Below are 27,796 nucleotides of genomic sequence, written 5' to 3'. Positions count from 1 at the left end.
ATTGCTGTCTTCTTCTATGTGCTAGCCATATGCTGTATTGTGACTACCAATTTTTGTCAACTACCATTCAAGCTGTCATTGCAACCAATCTTATACTGTTTCTGCTGTATTGTGCCTACCAATTTTTTGTCAACTACCATTCAAGCTGTCATTGCAATCAATCTCAGCTACCTATGTGCTTTAATATACTGTACCTACAATTTTCTCTCATCTTTTTTTCATTTCATGTAATCTGTTATCATTTTTTGTCTATAATTTTTGCAAGTATTTACCTCCTTAAAATTTTCTTAGATTAAGGACCTGCCCGAAACGCTGCGCGTGCTAGTGGCTTTACAAGACGGTAATTACCATATTTGTATCCTCACATTCCTTATGTACATTCTTGTATATGCATAAATAAATAAAAATAAAATAAAATAAATAAATGTGACCCATCGCCGCTCTCAGTAATTGGCATATTTTCGGTATAAAAAGTCTTATATTCAAACTGAAAATACGTGCAGAGAGCCAGAATTTGGCTCCAAAATATCTCTCAAGCGACGAATTTGGGATGTTTGGGATATTTTGAAAACTGAAGCGGGGTTTGGGAAAAATGTGACCCATCGCTGCTTTCAGCAATTGGCATATTTTCTGTATGAAATTCGAAATTTCAAACTGAAAATACGCGCAGAGAACCATAATTTGGCTCCAAAATATGGCTCAGGCGTCGAATTTGGAATGTTTGGGATATTTTGCAAACTGCAGGGGGGGTTTGGCCAAAATATGACCCATAGCAGCTTTCAGTAATTGGCATATTTTCGGTATAAAAAGTCGTTATTTTAAATTGAAAATACGCACAGAGAGCCAGAATTTGGCTCCAAAACATAGGTCAGGCGTTGAATTTGGGATGTTTGGGATATTTTGAAAACTGCAGCGGGGTTTGCGCAAAATGTTACCCATAGCTGCTTTCAGTAATTGGCATATTTTCGGTATAAAATTCGAAATTTCAAACTGAAAATACGCGCAGAGAACCATAATCTGGCTTCAAAATATAGCTCAGGCGTCGAATTTGGAATGTTTGGGATATTTTGAAAATTGCAGGAGGTTTGGGCAAAATGGGACCCATAGCAGCTTTCAGTAATTGGCATACTTTTGGTATAAAAAGTCGTAATTTCAAATTGAAAATACGTGAAGATAGCCAGAATTTGGCTCTAAAATATAGCTCAGGCGTCGAATTTGGGATGCTTGGGATATTTTGAAAACTGCAGGGGGTTTGGGCAAAATGTCACCCATCGCCGCTCTCAGTAATTGGCATATTTTCGGTATAAAAAGTCGTTATTTTAAATTGAAAATACACACAGAGAGCCAGAATTTGGCTCCAAAACATAGGTCAGGCGTTGAAGTTGGGATGTTTGGGATATTTTGAAAACTGCACGGGGGTTTGGGCAAAATGTGACCCATCGCCACTTTCAGTAATTGCCATATTTTCGGTATAAAAAGTCGTAATTTCAAAATGAAAATACGCGCAGAGAGCCAGAATTTGGCTCCAAAATATGACTCACGCGTCGAATTTGGGAGGTTTGGGATATTTTGAAAACTGCAGGGGGGTTTGGGCAAAATGGGACCCATCAGCGTTTTCAGTAATTAGCATATTTTCGGTATAAAAATTCATAATTTCAAACTGAAAATTCGTGCAGAGAGCCATAATTTGGCTCCAAAATATGCTCAAGCGTCGAATTTGCAATGTGTCAGATATTTTGAAAATAGCAGGGGGGTCTGGGCAAAATGTGACCCATCGCCGCTCTCAGTAATTGGCATATTTTCGGTATAAAAAGTCGTAATTTCAAACTGAAAATATGTGAAGATAGCCAGAATTTGGCTCCAAAATATAGCTCAGGCGTCGAATTTGAGATGTTTGGGATATTTTGAAAACTGCAGGGGGTTTGGGCAAAATGTGACTTATCGCCGCTCTCAGTAATTGGCATATTTTCGGTATAAAAAGTCGTTATTTTAAATTGAAAATACACACAGAGAGCAAGAATTTGGCTCCAAAACATAGGTCAGGCTTTGAATTTGAAATGTTTGGGATATTTTGAAAACTGCACGGGGGTTTGGGCAAAATGTGACCCATCGCTGCTTTCAGTAATTGGCATATTTTCGGTATAAAAAGTCGAAATTTAGAACTGAAAATACGAGCAGAGAACCATAATTTGGCTCCAAAATATGGCTCAGTCGTCGCTTTTAGGATTTTTGGGATATTTTCAAAACTGCTGGGGAGGTTTGGGTAAAATGTGACCCACCACCGATTTCAGTAATTGGCATATTTTCGGTATAAAAAGTCGTAATTTCAAACTCAAATACGTGCAGAGAGCTAGAAATTAGATTCAAAATATTGCTCAGGCTTCGAATTTGAGATGTTTGGGATATTTTGAAAATTGCAGAGGGGTTTGTTCAAATTGTGACCCACCACAGTTATCAGTAATTGCTGTATTTTCGGTATAAAAAGTCGTAATTTCAAAATGAAAATACGCGCAGAGAGCCAGAATTTGGCTCCAAAATATTGCTCAAGCGACGAATTTGGTATGTTTGGAATATTTTGAAAACTGCAAAGGGGTTTGGGCAAAATGTGACCCATCGCTGCTTTCAGTAATTGGCATATTTTCGGTATAAAAATTCGTAATTTCAAACTGAAAATTCGTGCAGAGAGCCATAATTTGGCTCCAAAATATGCTCAAGCGTCGAATTTGCAATGTTTCAGATATTTTGAAAATAGCAAGGGGGTTTGGGCAAAATCTGACCCATCGCAGCTTTCAGTAATTGGCATATTTTCGGTATAGAAATTCGTATTTTCAAACTGAAAATACGTGCAGAGACCCAGAATTTTCTTCAAAATATGGCTTAGGTGTCGAATTTGGGATATTTGGGATATTTCGAAAACTGCAGGGGGGTTTGGGCAAAATGTGACCTATCGCAGCTTTCAGTTATTGGCATAATTCGGTATAAAATGTCGTAATTTCAAACAGAAAATTCATGCAGAGAGCCAGAATTTGGCTCCAAAATATGGCTCATGCGTCGAATTTCGGATGTTTGGGATATTTTGAAAACTGCAGGGGGTTTGGGCAAAATGTGACTTATTGCCGCTCTCAGTAATTGGCATATTTTCGGTATAAAAAGTGGTTATTTTAAATTGAAAATACACACAGAGAGCAAGAATTTGGCTCCAAAACATAGGTCAGGCTTTGAATTTGGGATGTTTGGGATATTTTGAAAACTGCACGGGGGTTTGGGCAAAATGTGACCCATCGCTGCTTTCAGTAATTGGCATATTTTCAAGTAAAAAGTCTTATATTCAAATTGAAAATACGTGCAGAGAGCCAGAATTTGGCTCCAAAATATCGCTCAAGCGACGAATTTGGTATGTTTGGGATATTTTGAAAACTGCAAAGGGGTTTGGGCAAAATGTGACCAATCGCTGCTTTCAGTAACTGGCATATTTTCAAGTAAAAAGTCTTAATTTCAAACTGAAAATACGTGCAAAGAGCCAGAATTTAGCTCCATATAATGGCTCAGGCGTCGAATTTGGGATGTTTGTGATATTATGAAAACTGCAGCGGGGTTTGGCCAAAATGTGACCCATCGATGCTTTCAGTAATTGGCATACTTTCGAAAAAAGAATCGTAATTTAAAACTGAAAATACGTGCAGAGAGCAAGAACTTGGCTCCAAAATATAGCTCAGGTTTCGAATTTGGGATGTTTGGGATATTTTGAAAACTGCAGGGTGGTTTTGGCTAAATATGACCAATCGCTGCTTTCAGTAAATGGCATATTTTCGGTATAAAAAGTGGTAATTTCAAACTGAAAATACGTATTTAGAGCCAGAATTTGGCTCCAAAATATGGCTCAGGTGTCGAATTTGGGATGTTTGGATTATTTTGAAAACTGCAGGGGGGTTTGGGCAAAATGTGACTCATCGCTGCTCTCAGTAATTGGCTTATTTTCGGTATAAAATGTCGTAATTTCAAACTGAAAATACGTGCAGAGAGCCAGAATTTGGCTCCAGAATATCGATTAAGCGTCGATTTTGGGATGTTTGAGATATTTTGAAAACTGCATTGGGGTTTGGGCAAAATGTGAACCATCTCCACTTTCAGTAATTGGCATATTTTCGGTATAAAAAGACGTAATTTCAAACTGAAAATACGTGCAGAAAGCCAGGGGCCGGATTCAGGAAGGTACTTACGAAGGTTTTTCCTCTTAGCTAAGAACGTTTTCCTTCTTAGCGACTTCGTGGCGGCTACATCCGTATTCAGGTAGCTACACTAAGTGGAAAAACCTTCGTTAGTTCATTCCGGGATTTAAGTGTGGTTTCGACCACTCATAGCTTTACGTAAACTGGATATAAGTCATTTTTTCTCTACTACATAACACTGGGATCGATTTATGATATTGGAACATGACCAAAATATTATAGCTGGTGAATCTAGTGAAGAGGAGTCCTTCGTGTTAGTTATATATGCATTCTCTGCTTGAAACTTGAAGTAAATATGTGTTTGATGATAGTAGAATTAGTTTTATAATAGCAAGATATTATACCAGTAGTTATTAAGTAAATAAACACTGGTGAACATGAAAAATGAGAGAAGGTGATGAGCTCTGCCTGATGGGATAATTTACTATCACCAAATGCCCCTGTTCACCTAGTAGTAAGGGTGTACCTTAGCTGTACATACCCATTTCTAATTTATTTAGTTTGGTTTTATTTTGAAATTAAATCTGGGTGAGACATAAAATAAAAATATGCTGCACAAATGATGTTAGGTAAGGAGAAGGGTAAAAATGTCAAAAACTTTATTCATTGAATACTTAAAGCTATAATTATGACTATATAGATGATGAAAAAAGAGAGAGGGAAGTAGGGGTCCAAGACCTCTTCCTGTTACACAACTTGGGTGTGGAACAAGTAATTATCAAAAGAAGGCACCATGCCGGGAAGGCTATGTAGCAGTAAGACAGTGAGGTGAGGCAGATACTTATTTGAGAAATGCTTATTTTATTACCTTATAAGGTGAGGCAACTTATTTTATTTGAGGAATACTCAGCTGATTCCTCTACATTTAGCATGGAACAAATTTGTGTCCAAGACCTCTTCCTGTTACTCAATTTGGCTGTGTGTAACCAAACTAGAAGTGCTCTACAAATCAAGGGACCCAGAATGTGGAATGACCTCCCGAATCATGTCAAAGGCTGTACCTCTCTCATCCAGTTTAAGAGTTAAACCAAGTACTGCCTAATTAACTCCATGTAACCTAACTTACCTCCTAAATGTCAACCCATGTCTTGCTATTTTTTAAACAACGCTGTTCACCAACATGTGCAATTGCTGATTTATGCTATGTTAACCCCCCTTTTTGTATTTTTTATTCCTTCTTTCAACACAATTTATACCTAATTCCGATTACTATTAAGTTTTAGTCTGTGTTTTTTCCCCCACACCTTGCCCGAAATGCTATGAGTATTAGTGGCTTTAGGTATTGTATGTACTAGCTCTGTCTATAAATCCAACATTATGTTTGTAAATCAACTGTATGTACTTTTCCTGAATAAAATGTATTTATTATTTATTTGTTAATCAGTAAGTATTAAAAGAAGGCACCAAACTGGGAAGGCTATGTAGCATCATTGTGTGTAACAATAAACCAAATTTTTTTTTAACAAATAATGCACCTGTATGGTAAAACAAATCCTGTCAACTGTAAAAATATTGATGCAGTTATTGAAATGAAAAATATAATGAAAGAAATATTACTGGTTTATTTTTATCCTATCTTTTTGTACTGTACAGTATATCCAAGGAAGTGAAAAACTGAGACGTAATGCACAATTAAATGAATGATTAGCATGGATTAGCAGTTCAAAAGAAATATGACTATTACATATCAACATGAGATCTTAATGATCCATGGTCAACATGATTTAATAAGGATAATACAGTACTGAATTTGTAATAATACAAACTATAATTTAAAACCTTTATTACTGATTTTTTTTTATTAAGAAGATTAGGTATACACAGCAATGTACTACTACCCTATTCTATATGGAATATTACACAGTGTAGATAAAAAAAACTAGCTATAAGTTTATCTAATACTCCCATCTCACATGATGGTTAGACATACTGTACATGGAATCAATTTAGAAAATACCAGCCTCAATACAAAAAACAAATCAACTCTGACTAAACAACTCTAAGCATTTTTCACAAGAGGTAAGCACTGAATCATGGAAACATTATATTATAATTACTCTTACCAGTTTCTACCAGACTCCTCTCAAACAATGTATTTTTAAACATGTTTAGGTATACACAGCAATGTGCTGCTTCCCTATTCTGTATAAAGGACCACACAGTGTACGTAGATCAAAAACCAGCTACAAGCTCATCCAACATCCTCACCTCACAGAATGGCCAGTCATACATGGAATTAGGAGAGAACAAAATACTTAAGGCTGATCTATTAGCCTACACTGGCAAAATCTGGGTGCAGCACAAGAATATCTTCCAATATTCTTGAGTGTATGAAGTAATTACAGAGCTCAAAATACCTCATACCATTTGGTATGAAGTCACTGATAACAGGACAATCACAAATATAGTGTTGGAGAGTATGTTCTCTCAAGTAGGACTGAAAACAGATGTTTTTTTTCCACCAAGAGGGCTATAAACCCATGGAACCGCCTACCCGCTTAAGCCGTAAGTGCTAAATTCCAGCTAAAAAATATCATTAAGACAATTGGCGGGCCCTTTAACAAGTCGCCGGCTTTCTGTCCTCTTCGAGGCCACTAGATAGTTAGTGGCCCTTGGGTAAATTCAGTAAATATATACAATAATTGTCAGCGCATCTTCCGAGCAACAAGGACAGCTACACAGTATCTCTTAGAATTACGTAGGTAAACAACAAATGTAACATATTTGTTTACTACAGTGTCGGTGCTGGCTGTAGAAGTTGAAAAAAACATTGTTTTACTTCGAAATATACTAATTTTATAAGAAAATTCGACGTAAATAGGAGGCAGTAGAGCTCCGATAAGCCAGCGCTAAATCTTCAATATGAAGAATGTTGGCTGCTCTCTGATTGGCCAAACGAATCATGGTAGTGACCTCTGTCGGCACGCAGGTGAACCAACAATTTTCTTCCTAAGTGGACGTTATTGAATTGCACCTAAGCATCTTCTTAGGGCACACTTAGGAACCTTCGTAGCAAACCCACTTACGAAGAAATACACAAAGCTTCCTGAATCTAGGTCCTGGCCACTAGCAGACAAAACAATTTTACAACCCAGGAAAAGTTTCAAAATGTTCAAGAAAGATGCGATAATTTTTTAGTGAAAGCTTGCAAATAGCTTCTTTCTCGTATTCTAAGTAATGCTGAAACTATAAAAAAAGGTGAAAAATCTGTTACCTATCATATGCCTTAGTTTACATGGCCACCATTTTCGGAACTTCCGTTAGTATTAGCTGACCAATCTAAGCTTAGTGAAATTGAAAGTCAGTGGCGCCTACTGTTAACCATTGACTAGTCCAACATTTGTAAGGGACAAATTCCGACATCTGAATCGTCATTTTAGACCAAGACAATAATTGTCAAGAACACTGTTGGCGATCCCATACTGATTGACCTCGCTGAGTTTGTGTTGAAAATATACAGCTTGCCAATCAGTAATACCCTGGTTGAACGGATATTTTCGAGAGTAACGTCTGTGAAAACTAAACTGAGAAATCTTGAATGGGAATGGGACTTGAGCTTTTGACATATCAGTCTTGAGAATCAAAACATATCTTGAAGAAAATGTAACTTGTTGCTCGTCATTTGAACCACTCATGTCAATGCTTAAATATGAGTCTGCAATATACAAGAACGTGGTTGTGGATGCAGATCAAGATCTTGGTATCTTCAACTGTAAAGACGTGGAAGGACTTCACACCCATTAAGCTTCAAACAGTAAATATTGGTAAGTTATCCTATTATCATATTGGTTAAATATATATATGCAGAGATAATGTAAATAAAACAATTAAAATCGTTTAATGTACTCTATCATAATAGATTACTTTGAAACCCATATCAGTCACTAAACAAAAAATTGGGCTACTCTTATTACAAATTCGCTACTTTTAGACCGTCAGCTCGCTACTTTTAGCAATTTGAATCTGGCAACCCTGGCTCAGACTTTCAGTGGGGAAGGGTGTGTCCCAGCTGGCCGCCACCGACCACCACCGCCACCACCCACCACAGCCGCCACCACTTACCACCACCGCCCGCCACCGCCACCACCAGCCGCCACCATCCACCACCGCCGTCACCACCAGCTGCCGCCATCACCGCCACCGCCCGCCACCAGCCGCCATCACCGCCACCAGCCGCCACCACCAGCCGCCATCACCACCACCACCAGCCGCTGTAACACTGTAAAAGTGTTTGGTTTAGGTTAATACATACATAGAGTACATGAGTCACAGACAAGGATCGGAGAGGCGCCAGTTGTCTGCCTGAGATCTCACACCTCTAACCGTTAACGACCCCAAGTGACCTGAGGTCAGATCATGAGAATTTCACCTTGCTTCCGCTAAGCGTATAATTGGAGCCGGGTAGCCTTCAAACATGCCGACGTTTAAGGAGTGGCTTGGTAGTGCCGGAGGCTATCTACTTGTGGGCGGAGTTAGCTACTAGGTTCCCCAATATAAACTCGGAGAGCTATCGAGCATTAAGCAATAGGAGACCGGCCAGCGGAGCAGAGGCCAGCCGTCGAGATAGGCCGTCACCAGACGGGGGGTGACGCTGCCTGAAAATTGCAGACCCCCCCCCCCCCTCTCTATTCAACTTAGACTCAGTCCTCGGTGAGTGAACATTTAGGTGACTTGTCGTGTTTACATATGTTGTGTGATGATCAGGGGCAGTCAAGTTGTAGGGTTCTCGAATTCTTGGATGATGACTCACTTTGCATATTAAACTGGAACATTTTAATTGAATTGCTAAATTATGATACTTCATGTGAAATATAATTATGAATTTATTATTTAAATTGTGTTTAACTTTGTTCCCTAGAGCTTTGAGTTGAGGATTTGAGAAAGCCTCTGTGGTTACTGGGTTCATGATATAAATGAGTACATGTTTGGAGTTGATACATGGTACAGAGGGAACATACTAATAATGAACTCATGATAACATCCTTTGAGAATTTTGTGATACAGGCAAGTTCCATTCCTTGTCTTGTATGTAATGATCATGAATGGATGGTGGCAGCATTTCGTCTTCTACTATCTACTTTCTACTCCTACTATCTACTCTTCTCCTTCTACCTATCTACACCTCTCCCTCCACCCCCTCTCTAAACTCTCACTTTCAACTAATGACCCTCCTCGCCCCTCCCACCTCTCTGCCTCTCACCCCAAACCCTCACTAATTACTTCACTATTCATTTCTTTCCTTTCGTTTTCTCTTATACGTTTGTGGCAATGATTCAGTATTCTAGAGTTCTCTCTAGAGTTTCGGGTAGCTGATCCAGTTACGGCGCCTTGTAGTCTTAGCACCTAGGTAGTCAAATACCTAGGTTACAAGGTGTTGAACCAGAGAGGTTGCCTTAGGAACTCTGGAGGTGCTCTAGAATAGTTAGCTAACTGGGGACGGGATAACGGACTAGAGAGAGCTGTTTCCCCCGGCCTCGTTAGTTAACTGGGGGGTGGAATAATGGACAAGATAGAGCTATTTCCCCCACCCCCGTTACACCGCCACCAGCTGCCACCGCCACCAGCCGCCACCGCCACCACAGGCCGCCATCACCGCCACCACCAGCCGCCACCGTCCCGCCACCCACCACCACCGCCACCACCACCCAACACCGCCGCCACCACCAGCTGCCGCTATCACCGCCACCAGCCGCCACCGCCCGCCACCAGCCGCCATCACCGCCACCAGCCGCCACCACCAGCCGCCATCACCACCACCACCAGCCGCCACCAGCTGTCACCGCCACCAGCCGCCACCGCCACCACAAGCCGCCATCACCGCCACCACCAGCCGCCACCGCCCCGCCACCCACCACCACCGCCACCACCCATCACCGCCGCCACCACCACCCACCACCGCCGCCACCACCAGCCGCCACCACCAGCCGCCGCCACCAGCCGCCACCAGCCGCCATCACCGCCACCACCAGCCGCCATCACCACCACCACCAACCGCCACCAGCCGCCATCACCGCCAGCCACCATCACCGCCACCACCAGCCGCCATCACCACCACCACCAGCAGCTGCCACCGCTACCAGCCGCCACCACCAGCCGTCATCACCACCACCACCAGCCGCCACCGCCATCACCGCCACCACCAGCCGCCGTCAGCTGCCACCGCCACCAGCTGCCACCGCCCGCCACCAGCCGCCACCGCTCGCCACCGCCCGCCACCACCAGCCGCCACAGCCGCCACCACCGCCACCGCTCGCCACCGCCCGCCACCACCAGCCCCCACAGCCGCCACCACCGCCACCAGCTGCCACCGCCCTCCACCAGCCGCCACCGCCCGCCACCACCAGCCGCCACAGCCCCCACCATCGCCACCAGCCGCCACCAGCTGCCACTGCCCGCCACCAGCCGCCACCGCCCGCCACCACCACCCGCCAACAGCTGCCACCACCGCCAGCCGCCACCACCAGCCGCCACCACCCGCCACAAGCCGCCACCACCCACCACCGCCGCCACCACCCACCACCGCCGCCCACCATCACCCACAGTAATAGGGTGTAAGACGCACAGACGAATTTTTTTTTGGGGCGGAGGACCCCTGTGCGGTGTAAGACGCACAGACGAATTTTTTTTTGGGGCGGAGGACCCCTGTGCGGTGTAAGACGCACAGACGATTTTTTTTTGGGGGCGGAGGACCCCTGTGCGGTGTAAGACGCACAGACGAATTTTTTTTTTTCAGGCCAGAGGACCCCTGTGCGGTGTAAGCCACACAGACGAATTTTTGTTTTCGGGGAAATTCGTGTCTGGGAGTGAGGGTTTTCAGGTAAATTTTTTTTTCAGTCACAGATTTTAGAAGTATGGATTTCTTATGATGAAAATAATTTCCGAGACTTAGAAGTTTGTTAAGGGCTTATGGGAGAAATTCAAGTAACGTATGTAGCGCTTTAGGGTTTCCAGGAGAACTCTACGGACATATTTTACATGTTTTCAACTTACAAATATCGTCTATGTAAACCATAGTTTTCATATAAATTTAGAAAATCACCTGTGTAAGTCAGGGTTTTCAGGTATCATACCTCACACCCCCTCCCTCCCCCCCTTACCTCGCAATCTCTCACGTCACCTTTATTTACCTTACGCCCGGCCAGCCAGACGCTTCGTGTAGGTCTCCTCTTATCATATCTTATCTTTTCTTCTCCATAATATCTGGACCGTCCCTCCTCTCTCTCTCCTTTCATTCAGTTCAGCTATTTTCCAACATCGTATGTTTGCTCCTTTTCATTAAGCAAGTCAGTTTTACACAAATAAATCGTGTTAGTAAGCATGTTCTAGCTCACGTTCCCCCGCCTTAGTCCCCTGTCGTATAATGAATACTATCATTCCAATCCCTCTAAAATTTAAAAATAATCATATTTCAAACGTAGTTCAATACAGTAATTTAGTTACCAAGCTCCAGCGCTTGTCCTCCGCCTTAGCTCTCTCTCGTATCTTCGTTAGTAACAGTCCAATTTCCCTGAAATTTTTACCCTCTGTATTTCAGGCACCGTAAATAAGATCAAAACAGTTATCGAGCTCCAGCTCTCGTCCCCCACCTTAGTTCATTTGTACAAGATCGTTAGTAACAGATCAATTCCCCTGAAATTTTTACCCTCTGTATTTCAGGCACCGTAAATAAGATCAAAACAGTTATCGAGCTCCAGCTCTCGTCCCCCACCTTAGTTCATTTGTACAAGATCGTTAGTAACAGATCAATTCCCCTGAAATTTTTTACCCTCTGTATTTCAGACACCGTAAATAAAATCAAGTCAGTTATCGAGCTCCAGCTCTCGTCCTCCACCTTAGTTCATTGTACTAAGATCGTTAGTAACAGACCAATTTTCCCGAAATTTAAAGCAGACATACTTCAAAGTTAGTAAATAAAATCAAATCAGTTATCGAGCTCCAGCTCTTATCCCCCGCCTTAGTTCTCTCTCGTATATTTGTAAATAACCCATCAATTTCCCGAAATTTAAAAGCAGACATACTTCAAAGTTAGTAAATAAGATCAAGTCAGTTACTGAGCTCCAGCTCTCGTCCCCACCTTAGTTCTCTTTCGTATCTTTGTAAAATAACCCATCAATTTCCCTGAAATTTTTACCCTCTGTATTTCAGACATAGTAAATATGAAGTAAACAATTATAAAACTCTAGCTCTTGTCCTCTGTCCAAGCTCACTTTTGTAAATTCATTACTATCAGTCCAAATTCCCCAGAGATTTAAACACCCAACTACATTTTCAGACATAGTAAATAAAAACCAGTTCAGTTATCAAGTTTCAACTCTTGTGCCCCAGCTTAGTTCATTTGTGCAAGTTCTTTATTTTCCAACTAAATCACCTGAGATTTAAGATCACCTTATTTCTAACGTAGTAAAATTAATCTGGACATTAGCCTTAGATCATCAGACATAAATATATTCGATCAAGTCCGTCTCCAGCCTAACTCTTATCCGAGTACACACATAACCCCAACCTGTATAATTATCTTTCACCCCCTCCCACCTTCCTCCATCTCATCCAAGTCTCATAAATTTAAATGTAGCTGTTAATTTGCGTTCTTTTCCCGTTCATAGCATATTCTCTGTAAGTTCAGATCTGTACTTAGTCTTACATATTCTCTAGTTCTTTCCCATTTTATACAAGACTTAAACAACTATTACCGTCTCCTCTATCTTATTTAAACATGAGTCATATGTAAATATACCCGACTCTTTCCATCCATTACAAGTCCTAGCTTGTTCACCGCCCAACTCACTACGCTATTTCTACTTTACATGTTATAGCATGTTTTCCGCTCATCTTGGTACCAACCCTTACAATCTCTCTCTCATTCCTTTACATGTCTCAGCATGTTCGCCTCGCATCTTACTACGCTGTCTACTTTACATGTTGTAGCATGTATTACTGTGTCCCATATCTTATTTAAACATGAGTCATATGTAAATATACCCGACTCCTTCCATCCATTACAAGTCCTAGCTTGTTCACCGCCCAACTCACTACACTGTCTACTTTACATGTTGTAGCATGTTTTCCGCACATCTTGATACCATCCCTTACAATCTCTCAATCCTTTACACATCCCAACTTTCAACCCTTTCTTACAATTTTCCTCCATCCCTCCGCTACATGTTCTTACCCGTTCATTACAGTCCACTACATATTCTCTAATCATCTCTGTACTAATTCTCAAAACTAGTTGTTCCTGTCATTTTAGTAAGTAAGTAAGTAGATCATCGTTATTAACAACAACAACAACAGTAACATTACTAATTCACAGTAAGTTACTACTGAGCATTTAGCAGTTATCCATTTTCAAAATAAGGTCAATATAAATCATTCTAAGACATCTTCGTACAATTAAAGATACTTGCCTGTGCACTAAGTCATTACTTACAGTAGCATCTTAAGGCATTGTTTTCGTAACTCAGTTTTATTAAACATACACCTTCATTAGTCAAAGGAAAACTTTTCAAGTCATTGTATTCAATATTTCCGTTAAACTTACTACATCATGTCATTATTCGGTTTCATAATTAAGTACTTGTTTCAGTCCTCCAATGTAATAAGCAAATTATTCTATTAAGGATAAAGAAATCTTATTTAGAAGAGACATTAAGTTTATTACAACATTTAACGCATACAAGTGTTCTTAGTAGTTATACAAGTGTTCAAGAAATCATAAGTGTTCAAGAAGCAATCATATACAAGTGTTCTTAGTAGTTATACAAGTGTTCAAGAAAATCATATACAAGTGTTCTTAGTAGTTATACAAGTGTTCAAGAAAATCATATACAAGTGTTCTTAGTAGTTATACAGGTATTCATAGTAGTTATGCAATTATTCAAGAAATCATAAGTGTTCAAGAAGCAATTGGATTTATTATATATAAAATATTTCCTCTACAAATTGGACAGCATTTCAGAGCTAAAAGACAACCACTGCACGTCACCATATGTTTACATGGTAGTATTACAATATTTATATTTTTATCCATACAAACTCTGCATAAAATATCTTCTTCCCAAGATTGTTCTGTACAGTCCTTGTTTTCAACAGTGCTGTTACAAGTCTCCGGTAAAGTTTTCAATCCCAGATCTTCAGGCGTAACTTCTTGTTCCTCTTTATCATCAACTGCTTCATAAATTAAGTCCCGTACCCGTAAATAAATATCTGTACCCTCTTGCATATACCTCAACACTATTTCTAGACATCTACTTTGTATAATAAAAGGTAACAAATCTCTGGATTCCTTAAGGTACTCACTTAAAGCATATCTTATACTCTCCACAGGTATTAATTTTTGATGAATCAGATGCTTGAACTTATCCATACCCTCCATTAAGATATTAATTAAATCATTGTCTATAGGTTTTATAGGTAATGGCATTGTCAATCTAGCATTCTTAACAAATTCCTTGCCCCTTGCAAGAATAATGTAAGCACATTCTGGACTACATCTCGCATGTAACGTCCAAGGATCATCTTCTGGTCTCCAATTTCGTATTCCACAGGCTCAGTGATAGCAGCAGATGTGGTCACTTATACCTGAAAACCATAAAACAATCCAGCATCATCTCGTTACTATCTTTTAACTAATATTCATTATTTCTTTACTTATAACTCTATTAAGTTTTAAATAGTTAAAACACTTCATACCACAGTAAAAAAACCCAGCTTCTGCCAGCTCATGAGAAGTTTGCTTGACGCTTCCAGGCCATGTCATATCAAATGTCTCTAGGTGAGATTTATAAGTTACCAATCCTGGATTCAGCGATTTCCTAAATTTTATCAATCCCAGATCTTCCTTAGGAGGAGCACCACCTAAAAAATATAACGTAGTTACGTAAATTATTCTTTAGAAGAATAAGAAGTATCTATTTAAGCAATCAAGTTTTGTACAGAGTATATAAGACTGGTATAAGAATACATCATAAGAATATATACTTACTACTATCACTTATTTTCTTATTTCCCAGTTCTATTTTATGGGAAACAAATTCCAGTCCATATTTGAAAGCTATCTCAGACACCTCTAAAGAAACATTGTCACTCCTCTTGCCTCTAATAAAGGCACAGTCTTGATTAATGATCTTATGACGTCTTCTGGGGCTATCACCAACAATCCATGCACCTACTATACAATAACAAAATGCACACAAACAGTAATCACTATTGCGAAGGTAATAGAACCCATCTTCAACTAAGTCAATAGGGTTTAACCACTTAACGGGCCAATCCACAAATGTTTGTAGTCTAACTCCTGCACATTTAAGGCTTTCTATACTGTAAAACTTCCTGGCACACAAAGGATCCATCGTGTGAGGGCAGCACTAACTATTAGAGTAGGATAAGCAAGTATATATATCCCTAAAATAAGTATCGTACATCGCTACATATTTAAGTTTCCCCATTTATAATAGACGGTAATTTCCTCTAAATACTTCTCTATTAAAAAATCCTTAAAGTTTCATAATTAAATAAAGCTCTTATATAAATACTTAGTAAACTACTTTCATTATTTATTAGACTTATTAGAAAAATACATCACTTTGGCAATCTCGCTAAAAGTATACTGTTATGTCATTATTCATAGCTGCCATACATAATGATAGATATATATATAATTTAGTAGTAAATTCTTATTTAATCTAATTAAAAATATATGCTTAAAGCATCTATATCCTAAAATGAAATATACTATTAGTTATAATGTCATATATAATATTATTCTAGGGTAACAAAAATCCTTATTAATATATTCAAATAAGTGGTAACTTTTACATTCCCCCCCAATATAAGAGCGCGGACCTCACATTAGGGATATTATTACGACTATCTGGATCGTATCTACTACCTTACGAGGAAGAAAATTCACCATGGATACTGTTCTGACAACTTGTCAGGGTTATTTAACCGACGAATCATTTCGTAATAATGAAACCTGTATTGTGTACGGAGTGAACTGTATATCCTGTGTTCCCCGAGGAATGGCCCTAGACTTAGCCAAGAAATATTCTCATGCTGACGCTTATAATGTTCGCCGACCTTTGTACAGTCTTAAGAGATGTATCCCTGAAGATCGTCCAGTACCAGGAACAATTCATATCTCTAAAGGAGAAAATCTTCCGTATATTGTTGCTATAGCCACTCAATACGGTATTGGATTACCTATAGAAAGTAATAACATTGCTCAGGGAATTATAGAAAATTAAAAGACAGAAACATGCTCGCTGGATTAAACGAAGATACATCCATTAATCGTCTCGTCTACTTCAAGAATGGTATGAAAGATTTATTTAACTTTATCAAGGACTCTCCTCAAATTATGAGAGTTATAATACCAACAGGAATTGGGATTACATGTGTTCGAAGAGATAAAGTTTGGGAAAATACTTATCTTCCTGTTATTGAAGATATGTATAAACAGTTAAAACCCTACGGAGTGGAAGTTAAATTACTGTTTAACGAGGAGATTACGCAGAGGAAGAGCAAGTAACACTTGGCAACCTTTTGTGTGCGCAGTGTTTCTACGCGCAGCCTAAAGATGTATATATGCTTCCCCCGGAGTGATCTCTTACGGTGTCCTCCTCTTCTTGGATGTCAGAATCTACTTCAAGCTTGGATATTCAAGGCTATGGAGATAAAGACTATTATTGGAGACTTTGCCTCCCTGTCCGTCTACAATAATCACGACTGTTTATTGTACGATCTTGATGCTACGAGTGTACAAATGTGTAAAATTGTGCAAGGATTGTGGGATCGTTACCCATATGCGAGATTACATCGTGAAAACTTTCCTTACAAAAACAGGGCTGTTGTATCTTATCGCAGTAACCCTGGCAGTATACATATTGGAGAACCACCTGAATTTAACAACAGGATGGATGAAGATCCCCATCTACCCCTTATTATTGGATTAGTGACTCAGTTTGCTAGTAGACCTGCAACTTTACCAGCATATGAAAATCCTCCGTGTGAAGTACGAAGTTTAGATGAACATTTTTACGATGGACTTGAAAAAGATACAGAATATCAGAGATGGCGCTGGTTTGAAAATGCTCTGAAGGAAGCCCTTGTTTTCATTCTTAAAAGATGTGTTAAGAGAATTATTATTCCATATGGGTTTGGCATGTCAAGTTATTTGGACAACTGCGCAGTATGGGAAAGTAAATATTTGCCTATACTTGAGAAAATAGGACAAAAACTACGAAAACGAGGTATTGTACTCTTCATAGTACGTCCCGAAAACATCGTTCCTCCTCAGTCATCCACCCACGGCATCTTTGAAAATAAGATTCCATACATTGCTGTTCTTCAAAATGGACCCACAACCCAGCAAACACAAATCATCTACACAACGTTCGCCTATCTCTTGCCATAGGTGTGGGAATGATTTGCATTGAGAATGGTGCAGGAAAGCCTTTGAGAAACTTTTACTCAAAAAATCCAAACACAAAGGTTTAATTATAAATTGTTTTTCTACAATTATTTTCTTCCAAATGTAAAACAAATAGTTTTTACATGTTTAAATATAAAATTTATGGTGTTTTTTGTAAAATTCATTAATAAATTGTGAATGATATATATTGGCTGAGTGAAACCTTTATAATCCATTTAGTTATAATTTGAGCAGAAAAAAGTATTTTTCCAAATTTTCTAAAAATTGCTCTTTTTAACACAATTTGACTCCTTATACATTCCACTAAACACTATATCATGTTTAAATATATAATTTATGTATTATTCTCTAAAATAATTTATATAAATTATATAAGTTGTTGGAAAGTGGTGTTAAGGATTCTGAAAACATTTTGTTGTGTTAATATGTTCTTATTAACTATGTCTCAAGTTCACAGTTTATCAAACAAGAATATTAACATTCGTCAACTCTTAAAATCTTATATGTTATCTTGCTGGGGCAAAAATGGGTGAATCTTTAGGAACAGCTATAGTATCTATATATCACAAATGGTGTTTTCCCTAACTCAAACAATGTAGGGTTTATTATTCTACACATATTTCTAATGACTCTTAGATGTTTACATTCTCTGAAGTATAATTGTGAAGGCTGTGTCCATCACTCTCAACACAGATTCTTAAACTCGTCTCTGCAGGTTCAACTATATAATTAGTTTCCATTTTGAATTTCCATGGACATTTGTATCCAAAATGAAACCAATGTGGTTTCCTTCAGCGCCTTCAGCCAGCACATTTGCTCATTCATTTCCACAGATTCCAACAAGGTAGGGGGATTTACAGAAATTTGTATATTCATATTGTTATATATTAAAAATATGAATGCAGTTCAATATGATAAGACAAATACATGAGTTTATGATAAATTCGTTTTCTGTGATATACCATTGATATGCTCTTTTTTTCTTTAAACGGCAGACTAAACTAAAGTGCTCACATCAACAGATTTGATGTATAAATGGTCAACGCTCAACAGAGTTAGTATAAATGTATTAGTATAAATCTTACTTGTCTCATTGTTAATTCACATTCAATGTCAACTTGTGGTTTTGATGTGGCACGTTTGGCCAAGACACCCCACCCCATTATGCACCCCATACCCATCTTGTGGGCGGTTGTGGAAAGGGTTACAGAGGCACATAATGGGCTCAGGGACTGAACCCCACAATTCATTTAGCTAAGCAAGTTACAATCTTGATGAGCTAGTTACAAAATTCAATATAAGTCATCACATCAACAATGGGTTCGAGATCGACCTCAAGTACAGGTTCTAAATTAAGCAACTGACATATGTGGAGAGCTAGTATCAAAATTTATATGTTTGTCCTGCACACCGTCCCCCATCCAGTGGGCAGCGGTGGATAGGTTACAATCACTTAGTTGTTATCTACAGTTAGCAAACTGGGGATATTTGGCTAAAATTTCTGGTAGCAGATCATTTTGAATGAAATATTGACACATCGCTGGAACATTGGTTATAGAATTGTCTCTAAATTCATGTATCTTTTCGCACTCCATCACATAGTGACGGAGGGTGTGCGAATAATTTTGTTGACACAGTTTACATTTGGTCAGGTCTACATCAGCAGATAATGAGAATTCCCAGAGATACTTGTAACCGAGTCTAAGCCGAGCAGTAGTAACATCTAGAAGTCTGCTGATTTTATTGGATGATCCATAGATGTGTGGCTCCTCTTGTATGATATGTATGATAGATGGAATTACTAGTTCCAGTTTCTAGGCAGGCGATGAGTACTCACAATAACCTTAATTAAGCGTCAAAACAAAAATGTGTATACTCTTTTTACTCTCCTGACCTTAGTTTTCGAGCTATGTATTTCATTTTGGTACCAACGTGTTCGCAATAACATTCTCTAGAAGAAAATCAGCAAAAACGGTCACCAAAAGTTATATGAATACCAGCACCCAATAAATACCTACGTAGATGACTCGCCGTGAGTGCCCAAGAGCAACAAAATGTTTTTACTCTTGGGATTGTTATCACTTCCACACTTGTCCTACAGCGTTAATTTTGGTATCAATGTACTCGCAATGAAATTCCCAACACGGTGATATGAATATAAACGTAGAATAATGGTCGCTGCCCACCCGCAAGAGTGTGGGAAGTGGCGGAACTGTTACCCAGTATTGGTGACAAGACGACACATGGGCGATACAGTGCTTTGAAAGTTTATAATTATATCACTGTCCTGACATTATTATTGTATGTACGTCATTCATTTTTGTGCCAATGTTTTCGCAATAGAATGTTCTATGAGCCCGTAGGTAAAAAAGAGCAACAAAGCGTAAGATAGAATAGCACCATATATAAAACAACGCTGGTACATATCAGTGAGCGTCAAACACACACGAAATGTGTGTGTTTGATGGTGGTCAAACGATGTTTGATGTGTTTGATCAGGTGATGTCCTGATCCGCATAATTAAAGTATGAATTATGTTGAGAAAAAATAAGAAAAAAGGGAAAAAACAGGGGTGGGAGAAACATGACAGAAAAAGAGTAAAAATACAATTTGGTCAACAAAACAGCATTGTTTAAAATAAAAGATATGGATTGACATTTTGGGGGTTAGGTTGGTAGGTTACATTGAGTTAATTAGGTAGTACTTAGTGTTTATCTGTTATAGATAGGAGCTGCCTGGTATGGGCCAATAGGCCTTCTGCAGTTACCTTTGTTTTTATGTTTTTGCCCTGTAACCTAAATGGTTAGAGAGGCACATATATGGGCTTAGGGACTGAACCCCACACTACATTTAGCTAAGCTGGTTACAATCTTGATGATATAGTTACAAAATTCTGTATAAGTCGTCACATTATCAATGGGTTCGAGATCAACCACAATTTCCTGAATAGATATAACAAAGGGGATATTAATAGGGTATTAAAATTGTCAACACAAGATAGAACACGAAACAATGGGTATAAATTGGATAAGTTTAGATTTAGGAAAGACTTGGGTAAATACAGGGTCAGTAACAGGGTTGTTGATTTGTGGAATTTTTCTTAACTTATAAATTTATCTTTATTTATCTTAAACTGGTTGGGAGAGGTACAGTTTTTAACATAATTGGGAAGGTCATTCCACATTCGAGGTCTCTTGATTTGTAAAGCATTTCTAGTTTGACTAAGTCGTACTCTTGGAATATCAAATAGGTATTTGTTTCTGGTGTGGTGCTCATGGGATCTGTTACAACCTTCTAGGAAGCTTTTAAGGTCAGGATTGACATTACAGTGCAGCGTTTTATATATATAAAATACACATGAGAGTATGTGCAGGGACTTAATATCTAACATATTCAGAGATTTGAGTAAGGGGTCCATATATACTGCCCGGTTGCCTGAAATGCTATAGGCCTACTATAGTGGCTTTAGGTATTGTATGCACTAGCTCTATCTATAAATCCAACATTATGTTTGTAAATCAACTATGTATGTACTTTCCTGAATAAAATTGACTTTACTGTACACTTATATTCTCTCTAAACTTATTTCAATTTCAATTTCAATTTCAATTTCTTATATTCTCTGTGGATTTGTTACCCCTATCGTTTGGGAGAAAAAAAATGACTAATACGTTCGGCGAATGACTTTGACTTCAACTTCACTTTGACTTCGTTCATGTCATCGTATTTTCCGTAATATATAAAGGTTATGACAATGCAATTATATTATTGTGTGCAAATAAGTTTGAAATTTCATGTACCCTAAAAATATTAAAATAAAGAATAAGAATAATTAAATAATTGTTGTAGTAAATTGTCACACGTTCATCATACGCAAACGAACACACAGTTTGGAGCGTCAGTACAAGACCGCCGCCATTTTAAAACACGGCTTCGAATGTAAGTAATGTTTTTCTCGTACTAACACTGTGTTATACAATAGATTTGGTCCTGAATTCACAAATTTAGTTGTTACATCTGACAGAGTATGTTAGACGGTGTAATGCTGGTCCATGTTAACGTATTTGTGGGCTTGGTTGGTTTAAATGTGGAGGCGAGGCCTGGCAGTGCTGGTGTATGTGGAGGCGAGGCGAGGCCTGGCAGTGCTGGTGTATGTGGAGGCGAGGCCTGGCTGTGCTGGTGAGTATGTGGAGGCGAGGCCTGGCAGTGCTGGTGTATGTGGAGGCGAGGCCTGGCAGTGCTGGTGTATGTGGAGGCGAGGCCTGGCTGTGCTAGTGTGTATGTGGAGGCGAGGCCTGGCTGTGCTAGTGTGTATGTGGAGGCGAGGCCTGGCAGTGCTAGTGTGTATGTGGAGGCGAGGCCTGGCTGTGCTAGTGTGTATGTGGAGGCGAGGCCTGGCTGTGCTAGTGTGTATGTGGAGGCGAGGCATGTACAACACTCCCCAATAGGAAGAAAACCCACTGGGTTCTAGGCTAGGTTAGGCTTATCTGTAATAATTGAATTAAGCCTAGCAAAGCCTAGAACCTAGTTCAGTAATTTAAAAAATGTTGTAACTTGAAAAATGCCATTCAATACATTACACAATTTAAATATTTTCAGGCAATCAACACAACCCTCATGTTGGCTAACCCTCTCTCATGTTGGTCTATCATTCTATAGAATAATAGATCTCGTAATAATTTTGCAAAAATAGTGGCATTTACTATTTTTAAAAGATTATTAAAAAATTTACTGATATGGTGCATTCGGAAGGGCGAAGAGGGAGAACGGCCTGTTGACATAGCTCGGGTGCAGGGGGGGGGGTTGTGTAAAAGCCTGGTTTGTGCCTCGGAGAGGCTATGGGATCCAGTAAGTTCAGTAGAACTTCGGTTTCAACCCTTTTACCCTGTTGTAGCTCAGTCGATTAAGGCAGTGTCTGGGATGCTCCCGGACGCAGGTTCAAATCCTCGTCACGGCCCTTGTGGATTTGTTCATTTGATGCATCACGTTATTGTGATCTGTGTGTGTAATTCTTCACTTGCTACAGCAACAGGAATGTGTGTGTATGTATTTGTGTTGTTGAATATGACCGAAAGTGTAAGATTAATGATTCTAACACAAATCGTCTGAATATTTGTTTTTCTTCACTGTCGAGAGTAGTTAAAAAAATTTACTCGAGTTTATTTTCACACTTTATTTATGGTCCTTAAGTCCCTCTCCTTAATGCTGCTGCTGTTTCTCGCATCTTTGCATCGCTTGTATGTTTGGGGGTTTGGCCTCTTGCTATATATTGATTCCATTTGTGTGTGTTTGGGTCTCAGGCCCTCTCGCAATTTCTGTTGAACAAACCCCTTTTCCTAGTTCTGCATCTCTCCTTTGGTACAAATTTTGTTGTGCTTTTATCATATATTTCACAAAACTTGACATACATTTCATTTACTTCATGTCCTATCAGCAAGTGTTTGTCAAATTCTTTAAGGAAAGTTTATCATCCTGATTGCAGATCTCTAGCGATATTATGTCAACTTCTTGTGGATTCGCAATCGTTATTTAATTTACCTTTAGGTGTTCTTTCACCAGCACAGCAACACTGTACCTCTCCCAACCAGTTTAAGATAAAAACTAAGTACTAACTAATTAACTCAATGTAACCTACCTTACCCCCAAAATGACAACCCATGTCTTCTATTTTAAACAATGCTGTTTTGTTGACCAAATTGTATTTTTGTTTTTTTCTGCAATGTTTCCCCCCCCCCACCACTCTACCACCACATTGAGTTTAGTAGCTCTGTGCACGTCAGGTGCTGTTTAATATACAGACCTACTCCTCCATTTGACCTAGTTTCTCTATCACATCTATATCACTTTGTGCTTTAGCCCTGGTGGAGCTTGGTCCACCAGGCTGTTGTTTGGAGTGGCCCGCAGATCCACATACAGTCTGCATATGATATACAGTCTGTTGATCAATTAAACTACAGTAGTTAGTTTTTATCATCCGAATGCACCAATATGTGTTCATTCTTCCCAGATGAAGGAACTAGGTAATATTCATCATCTGAATGCACCATCTGATGCTTTAACACACTCATGATACACGAGAGGTTTAAAAAACTTTTAAAACTTTTAAAACTTTTTGACCTATGTATTTAAAAGCAATTCTAAAGTTAAAAAGTGTAGCATAGGCCCCTCGCAGAATGTTCTTAATATGATCCTCAGGTTATAGTTTTCTATCTAAAACCACCCCTAGATCTCTTTCTTGATCAGAATTCTTTATAGATCTCAGTGGCTCGATCATAGAAACTGCTCTAAATCCTTGTTGGCCTGGATTGTGGAGGTCATTGGTCTCTATAAAACTAGTAATCTGACTCCTGATCACTCTCAAATAATTTTATTATGTGGGATGTTAGTGCAACTGGTCTATAATTCTTTGCCAATGCTTGTGTTGTGTTGTGTTGTTTTGGTAGTGATGTGCAATGTGTTGTTTTGGTAGTGATTCGTCCAGTTCTGGTAGTAGTGCGGTTGTTGTGTAGTGTAGTACTTGTGTGCTTGTTAATGACTTGTATTCCAGTCTTGTGGGTATCTCCTTTCCCCTACGGGCCAACTGCTTTGTTCTTACCTAGCATTTTGCTTTGTTTGGGTATGAATGTTTGTGTGCCGTATATTTTGCAAAATTTGCCATATATCTCATTATTTACTCCTCTGCCTAGCAACAAGTCTGTCTAATTATACTCATTAACTGTTTTTCAAAGTTCCCCATAGTGTCCTTTATTGAAATCGAGTTCATGAACCGTTTCAATGTTCTTATTTTCTTCTAGATTATATCTTAAAGTATATTTAAATGTTATTGTTATTATTGTTATTAAATGTTATTGTGACATTGCATTGAAATTGAGCTGTGTTGTTTACCATACTGTTCATTTCATGAGTATAGTTTATTTTTTTATTTTTTTCATTTCATTTTTTTAGCTGTTCTTATTTTTCAGTGATGGGAATATCAGATCATTTGATGTTCCCAATTTTCTGATGGAAGCATCAGACCATTATAGAATGCATCGGATGAGGTAGTTTGGAATGGTGGGGAGGACGAGAGGGGGGTATGGTGGGGAAGACGAGGGGACAGAGGAGAGGGTAATAGTGGGGAGGACGAGGGGACTGGGGAGTTGGGGATGGTGGGGACAGGGGAATGCTGGGGAGGACAAAGGGACAGGTGAATGGGAGATGGTGGGGGAGGAAGAAGGACAGGGGAGGGGAAAATGGTAAGGAGGACGATGGGACAGGGAAGTGGGAATAGTGGGGATGATGTGGGGACAGGGAAGTGGGAAGGACGAGAGGACTGTGGAATGGGGAATAGCAAAGTGAATTATAATTATATATATTAATTAATTCTTATAAATTTCCAGAAGCCTGTATCAACACCCACACTAATGCAACTGAAAGAGATGTTGAGACAAGTATTGCTGATATGTTGAAGAACGCCCCAAACAAACTCGGTGGAAACAGATACAAGGTAAAGTTTGCCAATTTGCTGTAGTCTAATTCAATTTCTTTTTAGTAATCTTCGAGAACATTTATGCTATGAATAAGATAAAATAATGTAACTGATTTTGATTTATTTACTATTTATTATTTATTTACCGTTATTAGTATAATAGATCTCGTAATAATTTTGCAAAAATAATGGCATTTACTATTTTAAAAAGCTCGGGTGCAGGGGGGGGGGGGGGTTATGTAAAAGCCTGGTTTGTGCCTCGGAGAGGCTATGGGATCCAGTAAGATCGTCCTTCCTTTCCTCCCTAGAATCTGGATGTAGCAGGTGCTCAATTGTCAAAAGTGAAAAATTGGTTTTGTCTTCCGAATGCACCATTTCTGTAAATTTGCTAATAATCTTTTAAAAATAGTAAATGCCATTATTTTTGCAAAATTATTAAGAGATCTATTATACTAATAACGGTTTGATAAAATACAGTAGACTGCCTACTGGTTTTACCTGTAATAAGGTTTGATACAGATGATTATGATTATGGTTTTGGCCTCCACCACCCTCTCACCTAACTTGTTCCAACCATGTCTACCACGGTTTTGTCTTCCGAATGCACCATTTCTGTAAATTTGCTAATAATCTTTTAAAAATAGTAAATGCCATTATTTTTGCAAAATTATTAAGAGATCTATTATACTAATAACGGTTTGATAAAATACAGTAGACTGCCTACTGGTTTTACCTGTAATAAGGTTTGATACAGATGATTATGATTATGGTTTTGGCCTCCACCACCCTCTCACCTAACTTGTTCCAACCATGTCTACCACAGTTTTGTCTTCCGAATGCACCATTTCTGTAAATTTGCTAATAATCTTTTAAAAATAGTAAATGCCATTATTTTTGCAAAATTATTACGAGATCTATTATACTAATAACGGTTTGATAAAATACAGTAGACTGCCTACTGGTTTTACCTGTAATAAGGTTTGATACAGATGATTATGATTATGGTTTTGGCCTCCACCACCCTCTCACCTAACTTGTTCCAACCATGTCTACCACGGTTTTGTCTTCCGAATGCACCATTTCTGTAAATTTGCTAATAATCTTTTAAAAATAGTAAATGCCATTATTTTTGCAAAATTATTAAGAGATCTATTATACTAATAACGGTTTGATAAAATACAGTAGACTGCCTACTGGTTTTACCTGTAATAAGGTTTGATACAGATGATTATGATTATGGTTTTGGCCTCCACCACCCTCTCACCTAACTTGTTCCAACCATGTCTACCACGGTTTTGTCTTCCGAATGCACCATTTCTGTAAATTTGCTAATAATCTTTTAAAAATAGTAAATGCCATTATTTTTGCAAAATTATTACGAGATCTATTATACTAATAACAGTTTGATAAAATACAGTAGACTGCCTACTGGTTTTACCTGTAATAAGGTTTGATACAGATGATTATGATTATGGTTTTGGCCTCCACCACCCTCTCACCTAACTTGTTCCAACCATGTCTACCACGGTTTTGTCTTCCGAATGCACCATTTCTGTAAATTTGCTATAATCTTTTAAAAATAGTAAATGCCATTATTTTTGCAAAATTATTAAGAGATCTATTATACTAATAACGGTTTGATAAAATACAGTAGACTGCCTACTGGTTTTACCTGTAATAAGGTTTGATACAGATGATTATGATTATGGTTTTGGCCTCCACCACCCTCTCACCTAACTTGTTCCAACCATGTCTACCACGGTTTTGTCTTCCGAATGCACCATTTCTGTAAATTTGCTAATAATCTTTTAAAAATAGTAAATGCCATTATTTTTGCAAAATTCCTGAATATTGTCAAAATGACGGAAACCCATATGTCAAAAACACATGGAGATATACCAATCCTGGAAGACATTCTTCCATCCCCACTTGAAACTGTTGAGCAGGTGGAAAGTCTGTCACATGAGCTAAAAGTTAACAGTGAATATAAAAAGAGTATGGTAAGTGTTGCTTAATTCTTTTAGCCTGAGTATGGTAAGTGTTGCTGAATTTTTTTAGCCTTGTACATATGTCTTTTGATTAGTTTTTTTGCAGATGAAGGAAGGTGGGGTGGCACATAATTGATTGTTCAGTGTTATGTTTAAGGTACAAATAAAACAAAAGCAAAAGTTACTCAAATTCGTTGATTTTTGTAATAGTTAAGAAGGAAAATATTTTAATGCTATTTATTTAATACAGTTGGAAATTAGAAAATCTAATGTTGAGATTGAAAGATATATATTATTCTCTATTACCTTACAGCTTATGCATTATTTTAACAGGTCCAGACGCTGTCTCAAATGGGCGGTGCAAGCTGTGGAGACACAGTGAGACGAATGATGAGGAGGATAGGGACCTATGGGGTCTGGTCTCAGTATTCACTCGTTGGGCGCAAGAGGAAACGTGTCTTCAAAACCTTGGATATTTGTAATGTAATAATAAGTACGTAAATTTGACATTTTTTTGGATTATATATATGTCTGCATGTATTATGTATTATACTTGCATGCTTGTTAATGACTTGTATTCTAGTCTTGTGGGTATCTCCTTTCTCCTACGGGCCAAATGCTTTGTTCTTACCTAGCATTTTGCTTTGTTTGGGTATGAATGTTTGTGTACCTTCATTGT

General features: G+C 38.7%; 1 protein-coding gene across 1 annotated transcript in view; it reads left to right on the top strand.

Moving 5' to 3' along the window:
• The first annotated feature begins 25,044 nt into the window (after positions 1-25,044).
• Positions 25,045-27,796, top strand: part of LOC138367709 (uncharacterized) — a 4,117-nt gene continuing 1,365 nt past the window's right edge. The window contains exons 1-2 of the mRNA XM_069329667.1: positions 25,045-25,147; positions 27,451-27,610. Coding sequence (XP_069185768.1) covers positions 25,103-25,147; positions 27,451-27,610 — 205 coding nt within the window. The 5' untranslated portion in view covers positions 25,045-25,102. The remainder of the gene's footprint in view (positions 25,148-27,450; positions 27,611-27,796) is intronic.

Source organism: Procambarus clarkii, chromosome 23 (genome assembly GCF_040958095.1).
Source record: "Procambarus clarkii isolate CNS0578487 chromosome 23, FALCON_Pclarkii_2.0, whole genome shotgun sequence".
NCBI lineage: Eukaryota > Metazoa > Arthropoda > Malacostraca > Decapoda > Cambaridae > Procambarus > Procambarus clarkii.
Note: the sequence above shows the minus strand (reverse complement) of the source record. Positions and strands in the feature narration are given on the sequence as shown.